This window comes from Aquila chrysaetos, chromosome 1 (assembly GCF_900496995.4).
Source record: "Aquila chrysaetos chrysaetos chromosome 1, bAquChr1.4, whole genome shotgun sequence".
Lineage (NCBI taxonomy): Eukaryota > Metazoa > Chordata > Aves > Accipitriformes > Accipitridae > Aquila > Aquila chrysaetos.
Genome location: NC_044004.1, coordinates 9,858,097 through 9,875,559, shown reverse-complemented (window position 1 = coordinate 9,875,559; position 17,463 = coordinate 9,858,097). Strand labels below are relative to the sequence as shown.

Genomic DNA, 17,463 nt, shown 5'->3' with positions numbered 1-17,463 from the left:
TTTTTCCCAAGTTGCCTAGATCTGATAACATTCAACCAAGTTGCTCAGGAAATCCTCTGAGCCATCTCAGAATCAATAATCCTATCTTTGAAAACTCATGGAAGATGCCTGAGATATCAGAAGCTTAGAAAAAGGTGAATTTCATAAACCCTTTCTTTAAAGCAAATAAACAACCTCACCCCTCAAAAAGAAACAAATAAAATCCAAAAACTGAGGGAGAGAAAAGGGATGGTGAAGGGCAGAAACACCTGAGGAATAATATTGGCTTGTCTTCAGTTCCCAGGAAAGCTAGTCAAATATATTCAAACAAGTCTTTTTAAGCACTTAGATGATACAGAGAGGAGGAACGGCCACCTTGGTTTTGTCAAAAACAAGCCATGTCAAACCAGTACAACTTTCTTCCATGACAGAGTTACACAGGGGAGAAAGAATAAATGTCATGATTTATGTGATTAATGTTTGTGACAGTCTTAATTACTGAGAATTTCTCATGGCCAAACTAAAAAGCAAGATCTTGATCGAACTACCATGAATATCCAAATAGGCATAGGTGACTATATGCAAAAGAGAAGTCAACAAGGTCAGACTGTTGGGAAAAGCTAATGCTACCTTGAGATGTATAGCTTATGTGACACATGACATAATCCTTCCACCTAATACTGTTCCAATAAGTCTCAGAGGGACAACTGCAACTCACTCTGAACACAGGTCTTCAAGCCAGACAAGAACAGCTGAAGAAAAGCCACAAGAGAACAGCTACCAGACACAGACAATATTACCTGCCAGGAAAGGCTGAATGAACTGGGGACACCAAGCTTACAGATCAGAAAACTGAGAGGAGGAAGAGTCAGTTAGTTCTCTGTATCCACAGCAAACAGAAAAAGCAATAAAATGTTTGAATTGCAGCAAGGAAGATTTCTGTGCAATAGAAAATTAATAGCAAAGTATTTAAAGACAAAGATAGGCTGCATGGTGAGGTCGTGGAATCCCCATCAACTATCATCATTTTAAGAGCAGGTTAGACAAACAAGTCACAAAAGTATAATGAGTGCTGTCTCCACCAGCCAGAAGACAGACAAATGAATGAGAGAAAAACAAGGATGGAATGAAACTTGAAGTCAAGATTTTATAACACTGATAAGAGATTCTGGAATATTACATTCAGCTCTGGCATCAAACTTAAGGAGATAGTTAAAAAAGTGCAGAAGGAACCAAAGAACTACCTGAGAGCCAGCGCACATGCTTAGACTAATTGAGAGTCTAATGAGTTTTGATTATGAAAAAGGAAGTTGAGGGGTAATTCTGTTACAGTAAACAAGTACCTTCACAAGAATAAGACATCAGATTCTAATGTGCTCTATCACCAGAAAAATCCCCAAACCCCTACCCAAGAACCATGGCCTATTCAGCAAGGATACCTTTGTAACAGAATGAAATTAAAAACAGGTGTTTCAATAAGATTGTAGCAAAGCATTTTTGCACAGAGTAGGCAGCTATTCTAAATTAGCAGCAAGTCCGGCTACTTGGCTAGCATGAGATTTAAAAGGTAAAGCAAGCATAGTTAAATTAGAATGGTTATGAGCAGTGCTCTAAAAGATGGTTGCTTGAATTTATGCCTGCTTCCTAGAGTGCAATTACCAAAAAAAAAAAAAAGACAAACAACAAACCCCACCCAAAAAAACCCAAAACAAACCCCACCCCAAAACCCCTCCAAACCAAAAAAAACCCAAACAAAAAAAAAAAAATCAACCTTAAAGAAAATGAATTGTATTTTTTCAGACAAATCATCCACCTTTTAATATGTACCAAAGTAGATAATTACCAATACTGTTGTCCATTAATATTTTAAAAGAAGATAAAAAGCTCTATAATCAGTAGAGTCTACCTAAGACAATTCACAAAAGGAAAAAACAGGGCCACAAAGCTCAACTTCCCTGGTAGCTACTCAGCTTGTGATACACCGCTGTGCTCACACTGCCTGCCTGCTCAGTGCCTGCTCACCAGTCACCCAAATGCATGCTCTCTCATGAATGTGCAACAAGTAAAAGTGTGATTAAGAAGGTTAAAAAAAAAAAAGGACAGTCTAATTAGAAGGATAAATCCACACAGTAGCAGTGGGACACACAGCCATCCTTTATGCCTTTCCCACCACTATTTTCTAGCATTATAGTGGAGTTGTAAGCCTATCCAATGTAATTTCCTTTCAAGTAGGCCAACTAGATCAGGATGTCTACCACAAAGAGGGCTGGCTTTCCAGAAAGAGGAGCTACAGTCATCCTCCCTGTTCACTAGTGTCAATCAAATTTTGCTTAAGAGGAAAGGAAGAATCACAACAACATATTGGAGGAGCAGATGAAACAGGTGCCAGAAAGACATCTTCTTTCAGTGATCCTCTCATGGTTTAACGAGAGGGATTCATGCTCCACTAAACCCCAGTAAACCCCACTAAGCAGACACACCTACAAAAGTAAGATGTAACACCTCCCTGACCAGGTACTAACACTTATTAATAGATTATTCCTATACTTATCCAAACTCCCTCATGTCACAGACAGGCCCCCTACAAAATATCCACTGCAGTGAAAAAGATTAAGACAAGGACACTAAAAATTTACTAGTCATAATTACAAAGCCTTAAAAGCATCAGTAAAGGCAGACTCTATTGCACCAACTTTTTTTGCTGATCATGAGTTAATACAAACAGTAAAAAAAAAAAACCTTTGCATGTAACTTCAAAAAGGTAAATTACTCAAGCAAACTACACAAAAGAATATATTTGTGGCAGAAGTGTTACAGATAGGACAATGCAAGCAAAACAAAACAGTGAAGACTAACTTCCTGCTACAAAAAAAAAAAAAGGAAATACATGAGTCACAAAGAAACCATAGAAAATTATTTTCTCATCAGAAGAATTCATCCCTAACTTGGGAAAACAATTAAAATGTAAAAATACAATTATTTGGGAAGGATTTTTTTAATATTAGGGCAATACTTCAAGTATCCTCATATTACAACATTGCACACTGTGTATCAGCCATTTTGCCAAGTCAAGACTTCATGGAAAAAGCTAATGATAGAGATGTCTACTTTCTCAGGACTATCATATATATTAACAGGGTTGGGAGTAACTTTCTTTAACAGATTTTTTTAGTGTCTTCAGTATAAGGAAGGCCTTACACTGGTTAGGATCTTCTAGGCTTCAACAGAAAACAGACACAGACTACCACAGACTTTTTCAGCTTAGCTGTCAAATTATCAGAAATCTCTTATTGACTGAGAGGATGAGTCAATCTCACTAACAGGTAACATCATTAGGTGCAAGCTGCTGACTTCAAAGTTTGTTTCAGAACTAGCTTCACATTTACACCAATATTCATTCCTATGTCCTTAGTCAAAAGCCACAAAGGCAAGCACACATTCAGACTTCTATTTGAAAGCTCTGCTTGTACTTAAGGAATAAATTCTTACAGGCCATTACTAGTAATGTTTTAACAAAGTCCTGGGGACCAGAACAATCCCCTAAACCTCACACAATCACTAGATTTTTCACCTCATTAAAAATGAAAACATAGGCTCAGAATGACTTTAAATATCAACAAAAGAATATTCCTCTTCATTCTTATTAGGAAGACATAAGATACAGCCATCAAGTTTAAAAAAAACATGCAACAAGCAGTCTAAATAATATTCAAAGTGTGCGTGATTAAGTGTCATGATTTCCCCGTAATTCTGAAAACCAGTAAGCTAGGTTGCCGACAACAGCACTTCCGAAAACATTAAATAGTAATTAATTTTTAACTTAGTTACTATGCAATGGTCCTCAGTACAAAGTTCCTCCTCCTCCTACATAAGGTTTCAGATTTATAGCTAGTGGAGGATACTGTACAAGTATGGTAGCCTGTTTTCAGGACAGAAGAAATCATCATAATTTTTTTCCATTGAAAACATACAATTTTTTTTTAAAGCAATGTATATCTGAAAATTATGGAAGTTTAATTTCATCCACTTTCATTCCTGTGGTTCAGACTCTTCACGAGTTATGACACTGACAAAAAAAACCCAGTCAGCTTCAGGCTGCTGCTGCAAGCTGTCTCAAATCACAGCAGACACCAGTACAATTCCCTGTAGACTCCCTGAAAAGAAGCAGAGAATGACAGTATAGTGGAGATGAATCTTGGGAGTAGCCAGGGAAAAGAACTAAAGATAAAATAAAGATTATCACACAGATAAAACTGCAAAGTTTCTTCTGACAGCAGAAGAATGTTCTATCTCTTGGTGAGTGACAAAATAAAACCTTAATGCATCTGAATCCAGTGAAGATTTGGGTTTCAACTACACATTACCTATACCCACATAGGTAAGTTATGGCCATTAAAATAAAGTGGTGAAAAACTTCTAGTGAACCTCAGCTAAACCACTAACTTGCCATCTGTTGTGGCAGCAGCTTACTGAAGATAAGCAGCCTGGAAGCATTACAGCAATTAAGAAATCTTTTGGTCATTAACTCCACACCAATTAAACACTAAAGGCTGGCAAAACTGTACTGTGGCTCAGAACTGCTTTTTAAGGCAAACTCTTCTGCTCCCAATGACTGGTTTCACTATGAGACCCAGTGTGGCAAAGAACCTTTACACACTTACTCAGGCACTTCTTTGTCCATCAGCAGCCCTAACATATATTCTTTGGACCCTTCTAATCCAAAAAAATGTACATGCACACGTACAAAGTATTTACTTCATGCCTACACTTACATAGCAACATTATTAATCCACATTCAAAAATGCCATGTTTTAAAAAGCTTGGATACATGCACACACATGTATGAGCATGCATACACACATTCTCACTCACACATCTGTCCATGAAAGTGTCTCTGGGCTTGCATCAATATTAGTGTTATCCAAATTCAGAGCCTCACATCCATCTCTGTGAAATACTCCCTACAACAAGTTTGAAATAGTCAACTATTGGGTTTAATATGGTTCCAGAATTTGAAAGAGGTTCCATAACTTCTTGTAATAATCACAAACTAACCAAAGTCTGCCTATGCAAACACCTTAACTCAAGGTATTTTAAATCACACTTAGTTTGTTGCACCTAGATCAATGGAAAAAAACACTTAATATTTGAAAATAGCTGAACTACCCTTGTGTACAATTCAGTAGTAGCACCACCTTCCTAGCTTTGGAAGAATTCTGCTCTGAGAGCTACTACTTCTGCACATGGCGGGGGGTTGGCGGGGGGGGGGGGGGTGTTGAACGACACCACAACCAAAAACAAAACAGAAAAAAAAACCCAACCAGAAAACAAGATTTGGCTTTCAAAAAAATAATCATCTTAGTTTAAAAGCAAAATTACTTTAGTCCCAAAATACAGAAGTTTGCAGTGCCCAGTTAGTGCACTGACTCCCAACCCCATCAACATACAGCTGTTTGCACTAGTTCTCTCTGAAAAAAGCCTCAACGAGAAGAAGCGGGTGGCAGAGTGCATTCAAGTCTGGCACCCCTGCCTAAAGCCACTTCTTTTGTTTTTAAGGAGCTGCCATTGATGCAGTCTGACAGCACAAAGCTTAAAGCAGAACAGGAGTCAAGGTAGAGCCTTACAGCACTTTGCAGAACATCACATGTACATTACATTTAATATAGTTCCCAACAAATCTCAGCACTACACACAATGAGATACACCCTAATAAAGAAATACATAGATTTTAGAGAGTCATGGCTTGCATTAGCAGGCTTCTTCCAGGAGCAGGATTCAATTGACAGCCTTCTTTTCTTTCCTTCACCTTACAATGCTGATATAATTAAGTTTTTTAGATGTCACTAATGGCACTAAAAACCTATGAAGGACATGACCAAAACTTATTCATCAAGTTAAAAAAAAAAAGTTATATAATGTCATGCTCAGTTAATATGTTCAAGAGTCTTTCTTTCATGAACTCACTTGCCCATTTCAAAAGGCTAAGAACATTTCATGTAACATCAATAATGCTTGCTCTTTTACAGCTCCTTCTCTCCTCATCCACATTAACTCATCTCCTACATCATCCAGGAGGAAAGAAAAAGCCATTGTAGTTTTATTCTATCCTTCCAAAGACCTCATCCTCATTCACTAACCGCAGACTTCTCTTAACTTACCAGATCTGTAATTGCCACCTGTTTCTTCTGACAGATGGGGAGAATAAAAGTATACCAAAAAAGACCAGTCCCTGAGAAAGCAGTATTTTGCTACACACAAAGTATGTCCAGGTGCTCTTTCAGGGTTTTGTTCAGATGTTGGTCTAGTTGGTAAATATCCATGTTTATAGCTCCTAAATAGTTGCTGGTGGTACTGAAAGAACGCTGAACACTAACTTGGAGTTATTTATGCACCAGCTCTGGCAGAAGCTAGACAGCCATGCTAGCACACAGCTGCACTAAGTCCACCTGAGAGGCAGATTACTACCATGAATCCAGATCATATATTAGCTTAGAGGACCAATTTTAGATGAAAGCTGGCTCAGGAGATGGATGGTCCTAACACAACATGCCATATGCATGTTGCCCTCTTCCCAATAGCTTTCTGAGTGTTATAACTAAATGAGATTCCCATTACTGTAAACCTCCTTCAGCTTCTGATGCTGTAGAGGAACATGCCTACAACTCTACCCTTTACTCTCCAATACCCTCTTCGGGGAATAATTTCAGCGGTTACTTCTGCTGTGCTTGCAGATTTCCTGAAGGAGGTGAGTGAGACCTTAAGGGGAGGGAAAAAGAGAACTACACCAAAACACCTCCCAACTATTTCACTATTGTCCACAGAAGTCTAAGTACTAAAAGCCTTAGCATAGACTAAGTTACCAGTGTTTACATTCCTAATTCAGAAAACTGCAGATAGTTATGGGTGCATGGAGCCCTTTACATTTTCACAGGACAACTATTGGATTAAATTACTATAGCTAACATATCAATCATATATTTAATAAACAGAGATCAATCACTAGAGTTTTATATGCTAGTGATGCGTGTATTTATATACAATCTTTAGAAAGCTTACCTCTTCAGCATATTCACAGATTCGGGACATAAACCCACCACTGCCCAGTTCTCTACACTGTTTGGTTTTGCTTTAACTTAAGCAGAGAAGCTGTTATTTCCAAAAAGAGCAACAACTGACTTACGGATCAAAGTGAGCAATGCTGACATTGCAATGCAAGCCATGACTAAACTAACACTTTTGATAGCGTAGGCATAGTTAATATCTAGAAGAATAGAGACGGGCATCTGAAAATTTAGATCTAGAACACTGAAGTCCCCTGGGCTGCCCGCCGGACACTTCTATCCAGCGTGCTACCTTTCCCTGGAGAAGACAAGGAACAGCTATTTAGAGCAGCAAACACTGCCCCAACAGCTGATCACATCCTCCATCTGTTCGCAGCTCAACACAGACCACTGAACTGCTGCCAAAGCAGTTTTAAAAAAAAAAAAAATCCAGCAGCTTTTTCTAGGAGCAACTGCCATCCATGCACACTCCGAAAAACTAGTCCTTGCTGCCTATTGCAGTGCAAAGCTCCTGGCCGCTCCTGCACCACCAGCAATTCACCTCCCACAGCCACATTCTAAGACAAGTAGAAGATGAGACCAGAAGAGAAGCCCTAAAGCCCAGATGACATGGCTGACAAGTCTGCTCTAGATCAAGGGAGTCCAAAGCTCTGGACTTCAAAATAATGACTTCTCTAACCCTGTAAAAACTTAGTTATTTACCTGGATGATTGTGGTCTCATGTTTTTGAAGTTCCTTCAGAAGCAGATGCTTGACAAAGCTACTACAAACCAGTTCAACAGATCAATGTGTTAAAGGAGGACTACTGTAAAGATCTACTGTGCATGAGGACCTAACTTTGTGACATTCCACCATAAGTAACACTACAGATGCATCTGCAATCTATTCTGTTTTGTTTCTCTAGGCCTGAGAAGAGACTATGCATAGCAATTTTTCATGGAAGCGCCCAGAGCTTTTCTTCTGAGAAATGCACAGCGGAGTCAATAGCTTCTGTTTCCTCCCTGTAAATGAGCAAAGTTCATCTCAACCCTTCTGAGCTCCAACTTTCAAAAAAAAAAAAAACAAAAAACAAAAAACAAAAACAAAAACAAACAAACAAACAAACAAAAAAAAACAAAAAAAAAAACCAACAACGAAGAAGCCATAACTGAATAGGCAAGTAGAGGCTAAGCATGGCCTCCCTACAGAGATTTTTCATACTATCCAACTTTGGGCACCCAGCTTGTACCAAAGTCCCTCAAGGCTTCCTCTAATAAAGAATGGAGAGAGATGGCCACTCTACAGAGTGATGCAGAACAGGAGTGCCTCCCTCTCAGACACCTGAGTGTGTTCTATCATTACTAGGAATTTTGAGATGGGGAGAACTACACTTGTGGCTTGTGCAACAGATTGCAAGTTGATTATTTAAGAACATGGTTAAAGTTCACACACTAAGAAAGTTTTTTCTCCAGCACTATCACCAGTCTAACATGAACAACTTCAGTTCAACAGCCTCAAAGAGGCTTGCAGGCGACCCCATTGATTTTTTCCCTTAAAATCCACTTCATAAAGCAGTGCTCAGACTAACTTCTGCACCACTAAAGCAGCTGTACATTCTATATAAGAAAATAAATAGAAAAGATATAAAAAAGAAAATATATACTTCAGGAAAATTACTATGTTGCTCAGACCTATCTTTAATACTATTTCTGGTGTGTTTCCTCACATGGCTAGGAGGTGAAGGTCACTTATGTCATAGGCTGCCTTGAATTTTTACAATATAAAATTAAGTAATTCTTATGTCAAAAAAATAATGGCATATTTATTTTATTGCCTTCTCAGACAAGCCTCAATTTGGGTAGTTTCCATAATAACATTAAGAGTGGCATCATAAATGTCATTTCCCAGTTGAACTCTTCATTTGCAGCACAAGAAATCTGGAACTTGTAGATTAAGATATTAGCGGAGAAAGAGAACTGAACTACAGCATTCTTTTATCCACTTAACTCAAATTTTTCCTTCTGTTTAATTATCCTAGGAAAATTTCACATATGGAATATGCTTTCTCAAAGCAGACCAGTCCAAAGCTGCCTCAGTCACTATTAAAATAAAAAAGTTAGCACAAGAAAGGAAAATGTAGGAACTGTTTTCATTACCTTAATAAAAGAGGATATATGACCTCCTTTCCCACCAGTGAAAGAGCCCCCACAAATATTAAATCTTCTTTGATTACCCAGATCCATATAAACCTGGAACACTGCCTAACACATCCATGAAGCCCTATACATCCTAAGCAAAGCAAGTTTATTTTCTGGTTATTTCTCCTAATAACTTTTCCACAACACATCTTCAGCAGACCTGTATTTAATAAGGACCACCCTCGCTACACATACATCAGGGACTAAACATTAGTCTTGTAGGCACCAAACTGCATCAAATTGAATTTCTACATCCACTCAGCTCTCCTTGCCAGGCAAGAGAAGAGAGTAAGCCTGGATCCCTTCCTTCCACAGACTGTAAAGGAGAAAGGATCTGAGGGGTCCCCTCAAGATGGGATACCGCTGCAAAAGGATAAATGCCATAACCAAGAAAAGAACGTGATATTAAATACCTAAATGAAGCTTCAGATACTGTTTGGGATCAATTGCAGGACAAGAATCCTGAATATTCTCATCAATATGCATCTATTTCAGAACTAACTTTTCATATTAATCTAGATCCAAATTAAATCAACAAGGTTTTGTTTTCACAGTCAGGAAACAAAAGTCTGGAGAGGAAGGGATTCACTATGTTTTCTGGAGTAAAAGATTTCTCTCTCTCAATCTCTCTCAACCATTTTGCAACCAATACAGCAAGGGAGGAAAAAAAAACCAAAAAACGAACCACACAAAAAACCAAACTTCACCTTCACACCCAGAATTAAATGTCTCATAACAAAGCCATAGGAGGATACTTAGCTAGTACAGATCAGACACCACTGAACCAGATGCCATTTTTTTGGCCACACTTCCCACATGTTTCATTTAACAATTCAAAACCGATTATTCTTGTTATCAATTGACCATGATATAGCAGGTGCAGGAGGTGGGGGAGAAATGGAGCGCTCGGAGATTCAATCTACGTCAAGGTCATGAGTACACACAGGCACACACTTCCCAGGAGCAGTATTACAAGATCTGAACAAACCACTAATATGTGTGCCTGTGGTCTCAGATCTATTAGCTGAAAAATGCCTTAACTGATCACGGGAAGAAGCTAAGAAAGAGCTATTAATGTGAATGTTATGCAACCATTAAGCTTGTTTTAAAGTTTGAAATGTTCTAGTTAGATTCATTTAAGTCACAATAGATTCTCTTTCTAAATTAGCAAGTTAACTCAACCACACCACCTAAACCAAATCCTGGTAGTTTCATCCCGTTCTGTTACAACCCCTTTTATTAAAAAAAAAAAACAAGCAGAGCATAAGCTTTTCAGGGCAGGGATTGCATGTCTATTTTAAAAAAAGAGAGAGAGAGAGAGAGAGAGAGAGAGAACTGCATTTTGTCAGAGGAACAAATGTGCTACCAGACTGTCAAAAAGACTTATTTTTCATGGAGTAAGCGTTATGAGCGTTTAGAGAACTACCTGCTTCCTCAGCCTGAACAGCAGAGGTTACAATACTATTTTATTTATTGAAATGTATCTAGTTTACCTGAGCCTCGACAAAAATTGGCCAGAATAAGTTTGCTTTTGGAGAGGAGGAGGCCCTACATAAAAGTACAAAAGCTAGCTATTTGCTGAACTTCTGAGTTCCTGACAAAGCTCCTCTTTTGTATACTATTTCTTTTGAATGTTTGAATCATGGGGGTTGGGGGGGGGGGGGGGAGAAAAGGGAAAATCTCAAACAACAAATCAAGCACAGATATCAGTAAAATGCAATGAACTACAAAGCTGCGGAAAAAAATGGGTCTAGAAGATGGCAATGTATGGTCTGCTATGTATAGAATCTCTATTTTAAAAGCAGTATCTCATAATAAAGGAACAGTCCAATGAAATATTTTATGAAAACTCTAAAACAGACAGCTCTCAAATGTAAAAAGATTTAATACATTACTACCCTTGACAGACAAACAATACTTTGAAAAATGCGAGAGAATTGTAAAATGGCTACTAAATTATTCCCCTTAACACAAGATCAGTCAGGCCTATAACAAAAACTACTCCTGTGGCTGATCAGCCACTAACATACAATTCTTCACCCTGAAGTACCTGAACATATTGAGGAACAGCCAATTTTACTACAGTGTATCTACGAGTTATGCAGTGGTTGATAAAGATAATCAATGCATCTCACAGCATCAATAATCCAGCTGTCAGTGAAAAATTTATAGGATCAAATTATGAAGGCCTGATCCAATGCATTACTGAATTTAAAAAAAAAAACCACAAAAACAACCAACAACAGAAAGCAAGATCTATTTCTTTAAATATATACATTAAACTTCAAAATATTTATTTTATTTGCTGGTTACAAATTACTGTTATTTATAGGATACTTGACTCTTCACAACATTGCTGTAAATAGTTCTGTAAGGAAAAAAATACAAGTCCTAGGGAAGTCCTCCAACAGCACCACACAACTAAATGACTTTGTTTCCAATTCCAGTTAAAGTTGACACAGTTACAGGTTTCCAAAACTGAGATACTGAAACACTGCCAAAGCATCCTTAATGTCACTATGGTTCTAAAACATCTGACAGTGCTAAAGAGGATGAATTTGGATGCTACAAAGCATGTGCATGGGGCAACATAGCTTCCAGGAAGATTCCATTAGGAGTTGCCCACTTGCATCCCAGAACAAGACATAGCATGTACTCTAATGCAGAATTTAGCCTACAGTCTTAAAAAAACCTCCAGATAAGATGTACAAAAACCTCAATTAAAATGTATTTGTTAGCTCTAACAGGCTTAGCTAGAATTTCAATACTGGCACATGTGCTTTTAGTTTCAACCATAAATATATCCAATTTAAAACTCTGTTCAACCTGTTTTATAAAGTATGTTGAAAGTATACCTCATTCTGAACAATTATTGACACACAAGAAGACAGAGCACACACGGGATCATTCCTTAAACATCTTGTTTCACTCTATATTTTAGAGAAATTTTGGAATAAGCATCTAATAGAACATTAGTAGAAGGATGTGCCCGCCACATCCAGAATGGATGCCCTAAAACCAGGGGAGCGAGGAAAGACGGAAACAGAAAGCACGTTAAGAAGTAGAAAACATTATGCTGTGCAGCAAATATGAAATTCTGGGGTTTTTTATATTTTATATACTTACAGAGATTAAACATTCAAGTGTGTCCAGCAGAGAACTGGCTGATGATTTCTCTTACCCACTAATGGGAACTTCACAATATTCTGTGTAAGATGAAAGTAAAGCAACTCAATTTACTGCTTTACAGCTATTAGTTGTTGCTTACTCTCCACCTAGCCAAAATAAATATTGCACCTAATTTAGAAGTGATCAGTCATGTAAAATACACAGTTTTCTTTCTCAACTTCATCCAGAAACAACATATGCTAGTCTTTCACTCAAAGAATGAAGTCTTGTTTTGACCATGTACCCTTAACTAGCACATTATTAACCATTAAGGAAATTGCATTTTCATGCAAGTAATAGTCATGTAATGATGCTTTAAGATTTCATCTTTGAAACAAGATTATCAGTTAACTTTTAAGTAGTGGCAACTTTCATATGTCACCACCACCACCATATGTCATATGTTGGAAAGGTATCGAAAACGTCAAGAAAAAGGACACTGAAACCATCATGGAAGAAGTAACACCAACTTTAAAGGAGTATTATAGAGTATAAGCATTTACTTTTCAGAAACTGAGCACAGGGGTTATCTATCCTCAAAATCTAGTTCTAATATGCTTACTGTTTGATTAACTAAGGTCTGTGTTGCAGGTTTATTCTAGCTTAACTAACTGATCTATTTAACCAACTTCTTAATTCCCCGTTTGTCCGTCAGTCTTCAGAACCACTTGTACCACACTGTTAAGTGAAATGGAAACATTTGACAAATTGCATACACATCTAAGAGTACAGGCAAAAAAGATCAATTAAGACAAAGTTACAAATGCATTCAAAATAACATGTTGTGCATACTTATAAGAGTATGAATAATATATAAGTACATGTAATATACAGAAGTATTTTCCCAGAAATTTAGTGCTGAAGTACTGTATTTAATTTTGAAGATATTACTTATACTTTCCAAGTGAAGACTCCTGAAGACTGAGAAATTTTATTAGCAACTACCTGGTCTGAAAGAAAGAAGAAACATGAAGTAGGAAGACTAGCAGTGATGTTGCCCTTTTAAGATGAATTTCAGAAAAATATCTGATACAGAGCGATTAGGTTAGAACCAAAGTCCTAGACTACACATAACCACAAGATACAAACAGATCAAAGTATCAGCGATAGCGGAGCCTTCACTATTTTAATCACATCAATGTCCCATTCTGCTGGGACATTCCCACTCCACTACTTTTTCTTATTTCCCTTATCATTATCATGTTTATTCCAAGAATACCTAGGAACCTGTGCCTGTAAGAGCTTGCAATTTAGAGATGGAAAACAAAACAAGATGCATCTTCCTGCTAGAGGTTTAACTGGAACAGAGTTTAGTGATGACTTGCAAAGTTACAAATAAAAACTCACACACCTCTTTGCCATTTTGCACATCATTCTTCTGGATATCTAAATCACACAAGGGCTACTGTCCCAAAAGGAAATTATTCCCGAAATAAGTGTCAGATTAGAACAGACATACAGAAATGGCTAATCTAAAGCACTGTGGATTTTGGGTAACCAAGTATGAGAGTGTAGAAAGACAAGTTTCAAGGGGAGGAAGTTAATCTACAATCATCAAATTGTTTGCTGACCTAGCAAAATAGATGGGCACAAAATTACACGGAAAACAAAAAAAAAAATTTGTTACATCATAGTATTTCACATACTCTACATCACAAAAGCCATTTCTTCTATTTCCCCCTCACATGTACAACAAGTTTATGAGAGCAAGAGAGGAAACAGACCAGGCTGTATGACACACACATGAAAGTCTGAAGATGCTGTCAGCAGGAAACGCTTTTGTAAATATGATACCTAAACGCAAGCTTTGTGTAGATAACAAAAAAATTGGGGTAACCTTTATGAGAGAAAGGAACATAAACTTAGTCTTTTGTCACTTCAGCCAGCAGGATACCTTTCTAAAGGCCCAATAATCCCTGAGCAGTTTTTCTTGAAAAAAAAAAAAAAAAAGACCAATTAAACCACACAATCTGCTCCCAATAAATTTCACCGTATTATGAAATAATGTAACAGATCTAAATTATTCCGAGGCACGAGCACAAACCACAGCCCAAGCTAGAATGAACCTCCTGCGCTTAACGAAGTTGTCCACTGCAAAAAGGGCTCCAACATCCGTGGAAAGAAACATACACAAAGGTATATTTTTGCTTTTTCAAGGCCCGCCCACCTATTTCTTACAGCTCCTCCATTAAGGTGGGGCCCGAGCCCGAAGACCCCGGAGGATGGGGACCCCGGAGCTGGCTCCTGCCGGGATTTCAGGAGAAACCCCAGGACGACACGGCCCCGAGCAGCCTGCGCTGCCCTTCCCCCACAAAGGGTGGGGAGCCGGGGACACTGCCCAGCCCCACAGCCCCGCCGGGCAGGGCAGCGCCGCGGCCCCCCGCCGCTGCGAGGGGCCCAGCTCTCCCTTCCCCCGCCCCGCGGAGGCCCCGGGGCCCGCACCCGACCAAAAGGGCAGGAGGAGAGGGCGGATGGCGCGGCGGCAGCCCCCGCCGCCCTCCCCGGTTGCCAGCACCGCCCGCCCGCCCGGGTGGGTGGGTGTGTGCCGGGCCCGCCGCAGCGGGATGTCACCGCCGCCCGCCTTAGCCCCCCCCCGCCTCCACCTCCCGCCTCACCTCGCCGTGTCCCGCCGCGGCCCCGCCGCCGCCCAGGGCTCCGTTGCCGGCGGCCGTCGCCGGCGCTGTCAGCAGGCCGCCCACCGCGTTCGGCGAGGCGGCGGCCGCCTGGGTCGCAGCCCGCAGTGGGGCCGCTCCCGCCGCCGCCCCGGCCTTGCCCAGGCCGCCGGCGCCTCCGCCGCCGCTGGGTCCCGGCCCGCCGGTGCTGCTGAGGCCGCCGCCCCGCTTGTTCTTCCGGCGCTTGGCTCCGCGCTTGGCGTCGGCCGGACTCATCGTGCCTGACACCCGGGCAAGGGAGGAGGGAGCGGGGCGGGGGGGGGGGGGGAGGAGGAGGAGGAGGAGGAGGAGGAAGAGGAGGAGAAGGAGGGGAAGGAGCGCGGGGCCGCGGCGAGCGCCCGGGAGCGGAGGGGACGGGCAGGGCCGGGGCACGGGCCACCCCAGGCGCCGAGGAGCGGAGCGCACCGACTGTCACGGCAACGGGGACTCCCTCGGCCCCAGCGCCGCTGACCAGAGTTACCGTCCAATATGGCGGACACAAGGGGAAAGTGATCCCCCCTTACGTCGGGGGGCTCCCCCTTGCGCTGACGGGAACCCGCCCCGCGCGGCACGCTGGGACGCGTAGTTCCCGCGCCGCGCCACAGCCCGCGGCTGAAGCGGGACGGCGGACTACAGCTCCCGGCGTGCACCGCGAGGCCCGCCTGGGCGCGGCCGGTGAGCTCATCCGTCCCCGCGGTGCCCGCCGGGAGCTGTAGTCCCCCCCGCCGCCGTTAGCCCCGCCGGCCGACGTTGCCACCCCGGTCAAGGGACTACACCGCCGCCCAGGAGCCGGCGAGCACCACGTGACGCGCGCCCCCGCGCCTTAAAGGGGCCGCAGCTGCCGGGCGCTCCTGCCGGGGGTCGAGGCGCTACGGGCCGCCTTTCCCTCAGAGCGGCGGGTGGGCTGCGGCCCCTTCCGCGGGGGGCCAGCCCCCGCGGAAGGGGCCGCAGCCCACCCGCCGCTCTGAGAGAACACAGCTCTTCGATGCGGGACTGCTTTGGCGCCGCGCGTTGCTCTGCGTGACCGGCTTTGTGCCCGCACACCCCCCCCCCCCCCCCCGCGCACCCCCTGCAGCCCTCAGCACCCCACGAACCCCGCTTTCCCCAAATCCTGGGCGGGGCGGGCTGAAAATGGAGGTTGCACCTCTCGGGCTGGTGGCTGAGGGCCCTTGAAGCGCCCCGAGGCCTTTGGCTGTGAGGCCGGTGGGCCTCAGCCACGGGGCTCCTCACACCTGAGGTGCCAGCCTCCAGGTTAGGCCGAAGGAGGCTAACGGTAGCCTAACAGCCACCAGCCGCAGCAGCCAGGCTACTCCTCCGACCGTCGTCACCTGCTAGCGGATTATAAACCACCGCCGCAGTCGCCGTCGTTTCCACGGGTTGCCCTCCGCAATCGCGCGTGAGGGCCCAGGGAAGATGAAGTACCGTAGCGGCGGGCTTTGAAGTGACTGGGCGGCGTGATGTAAAAATAATAGATACGAGCACGTTAAACCTGGTGGTAACTTAGGGCGGTATGAAATCTTATTGCAGCGTTAAAATTGTGATGGCGTTGCGCGGTAGCGATGGTGGGTCAGAGTATAGTTCAGGGGCACCAGCGTTATTTGCCTTTCATTCACCGATGACCATACACACTTAAAAGGTCACAAGAAAGACAGCTCAGGAGTTTGGGGAGAGAAATGGAAGAAGGCGCTAATTTCGGCACGTCCTGATGAGCGGTTGGCAGCTCCAGTAGAAGCTACCATCCATGCTGAAGCTGTTCCAGGCTTAGTTTGCCTCGGTACACATGGAGGAGCTTTGCAAGTACACGCAGGCAGCTGTGAAACCAGGAAAACATGTTTGTTCGTTCTGTGGTCTAGTAAATGGTGAGTTTTTGGGGGCTGGGCCCTTCAGAAACGCGTTCAATGCTCAGCACACACAGCACTGCATAAACAGCAAATAGCAGTGGCAAGAGTAGGGGCTGTACAAAACTCACGCAATTGTATGCAGCCTTTTGCCACAAACAAATAAATTCTAGGCCTTGTAGCATAAATTCGAAGTTGACTTCATATGACATCTCTTCTTAATATATGGCACTAATTTCAAAGCTAACATCTTTCACTTGAAATGGTGACACGTCTTATTTCAGTCTTATATAGGGCCGTCTTTATCTTCCTTTCAGAATTATATTTTCACTTGGCCCCTGTTCATTTAACACCATGCTTCTGAAAGAAAGATTACAGCTCTGTCAGTCTCTCTATCCCCTATGTATTACAGATAAAAAGCATTATTACAGGAAACTATTATAGTAAAATCACTCAACTGTACAGGAGCTAAAGTAATACTACTTAGTCTGACATCACAGCATTTAATTCCCATACTCTCATTATAGAAACATAAGTGTTTTCCTTTTACACTTCAGAAAATAAGGGCCATCCAGTGATTTTTTTCAAA

The 17,463-nt window shown here is 42.0% G+C and overlaps 1 protein-coding gene across 3 annotated transcripts in view; it reads right to left on the bottom strand.

Moving 5' to 3' along the window:
- Positions 1-15,536, bottom strand: part of FAM193A (family with sequence similarity 193 member A) — an 82,089-nt gene extending 66,553 nt beyond the window's left edge. For 2 of the 3 annotated variants that reach the window (XM_030021194.2, XM_030021201.2), the window contains exon 1: positions 15,001-15,536. In XM_030021194.2, the coding sequence (XP_029877054.1) occupies positions 15,001-15,273 (273 nt within the window). In that variant the 5' untranslated portion in view covers positions 15,274-15,536. Of the gene's footprint in view, positions 1-12,343; positions 14,706-15,000 lie in introns of those variants that run through there. The other variant, XM_041128926.1, reaches the window with a different exon arrangement.
- Positions 15,537-17,463: the final 1,927 nt, after the last annotated feature.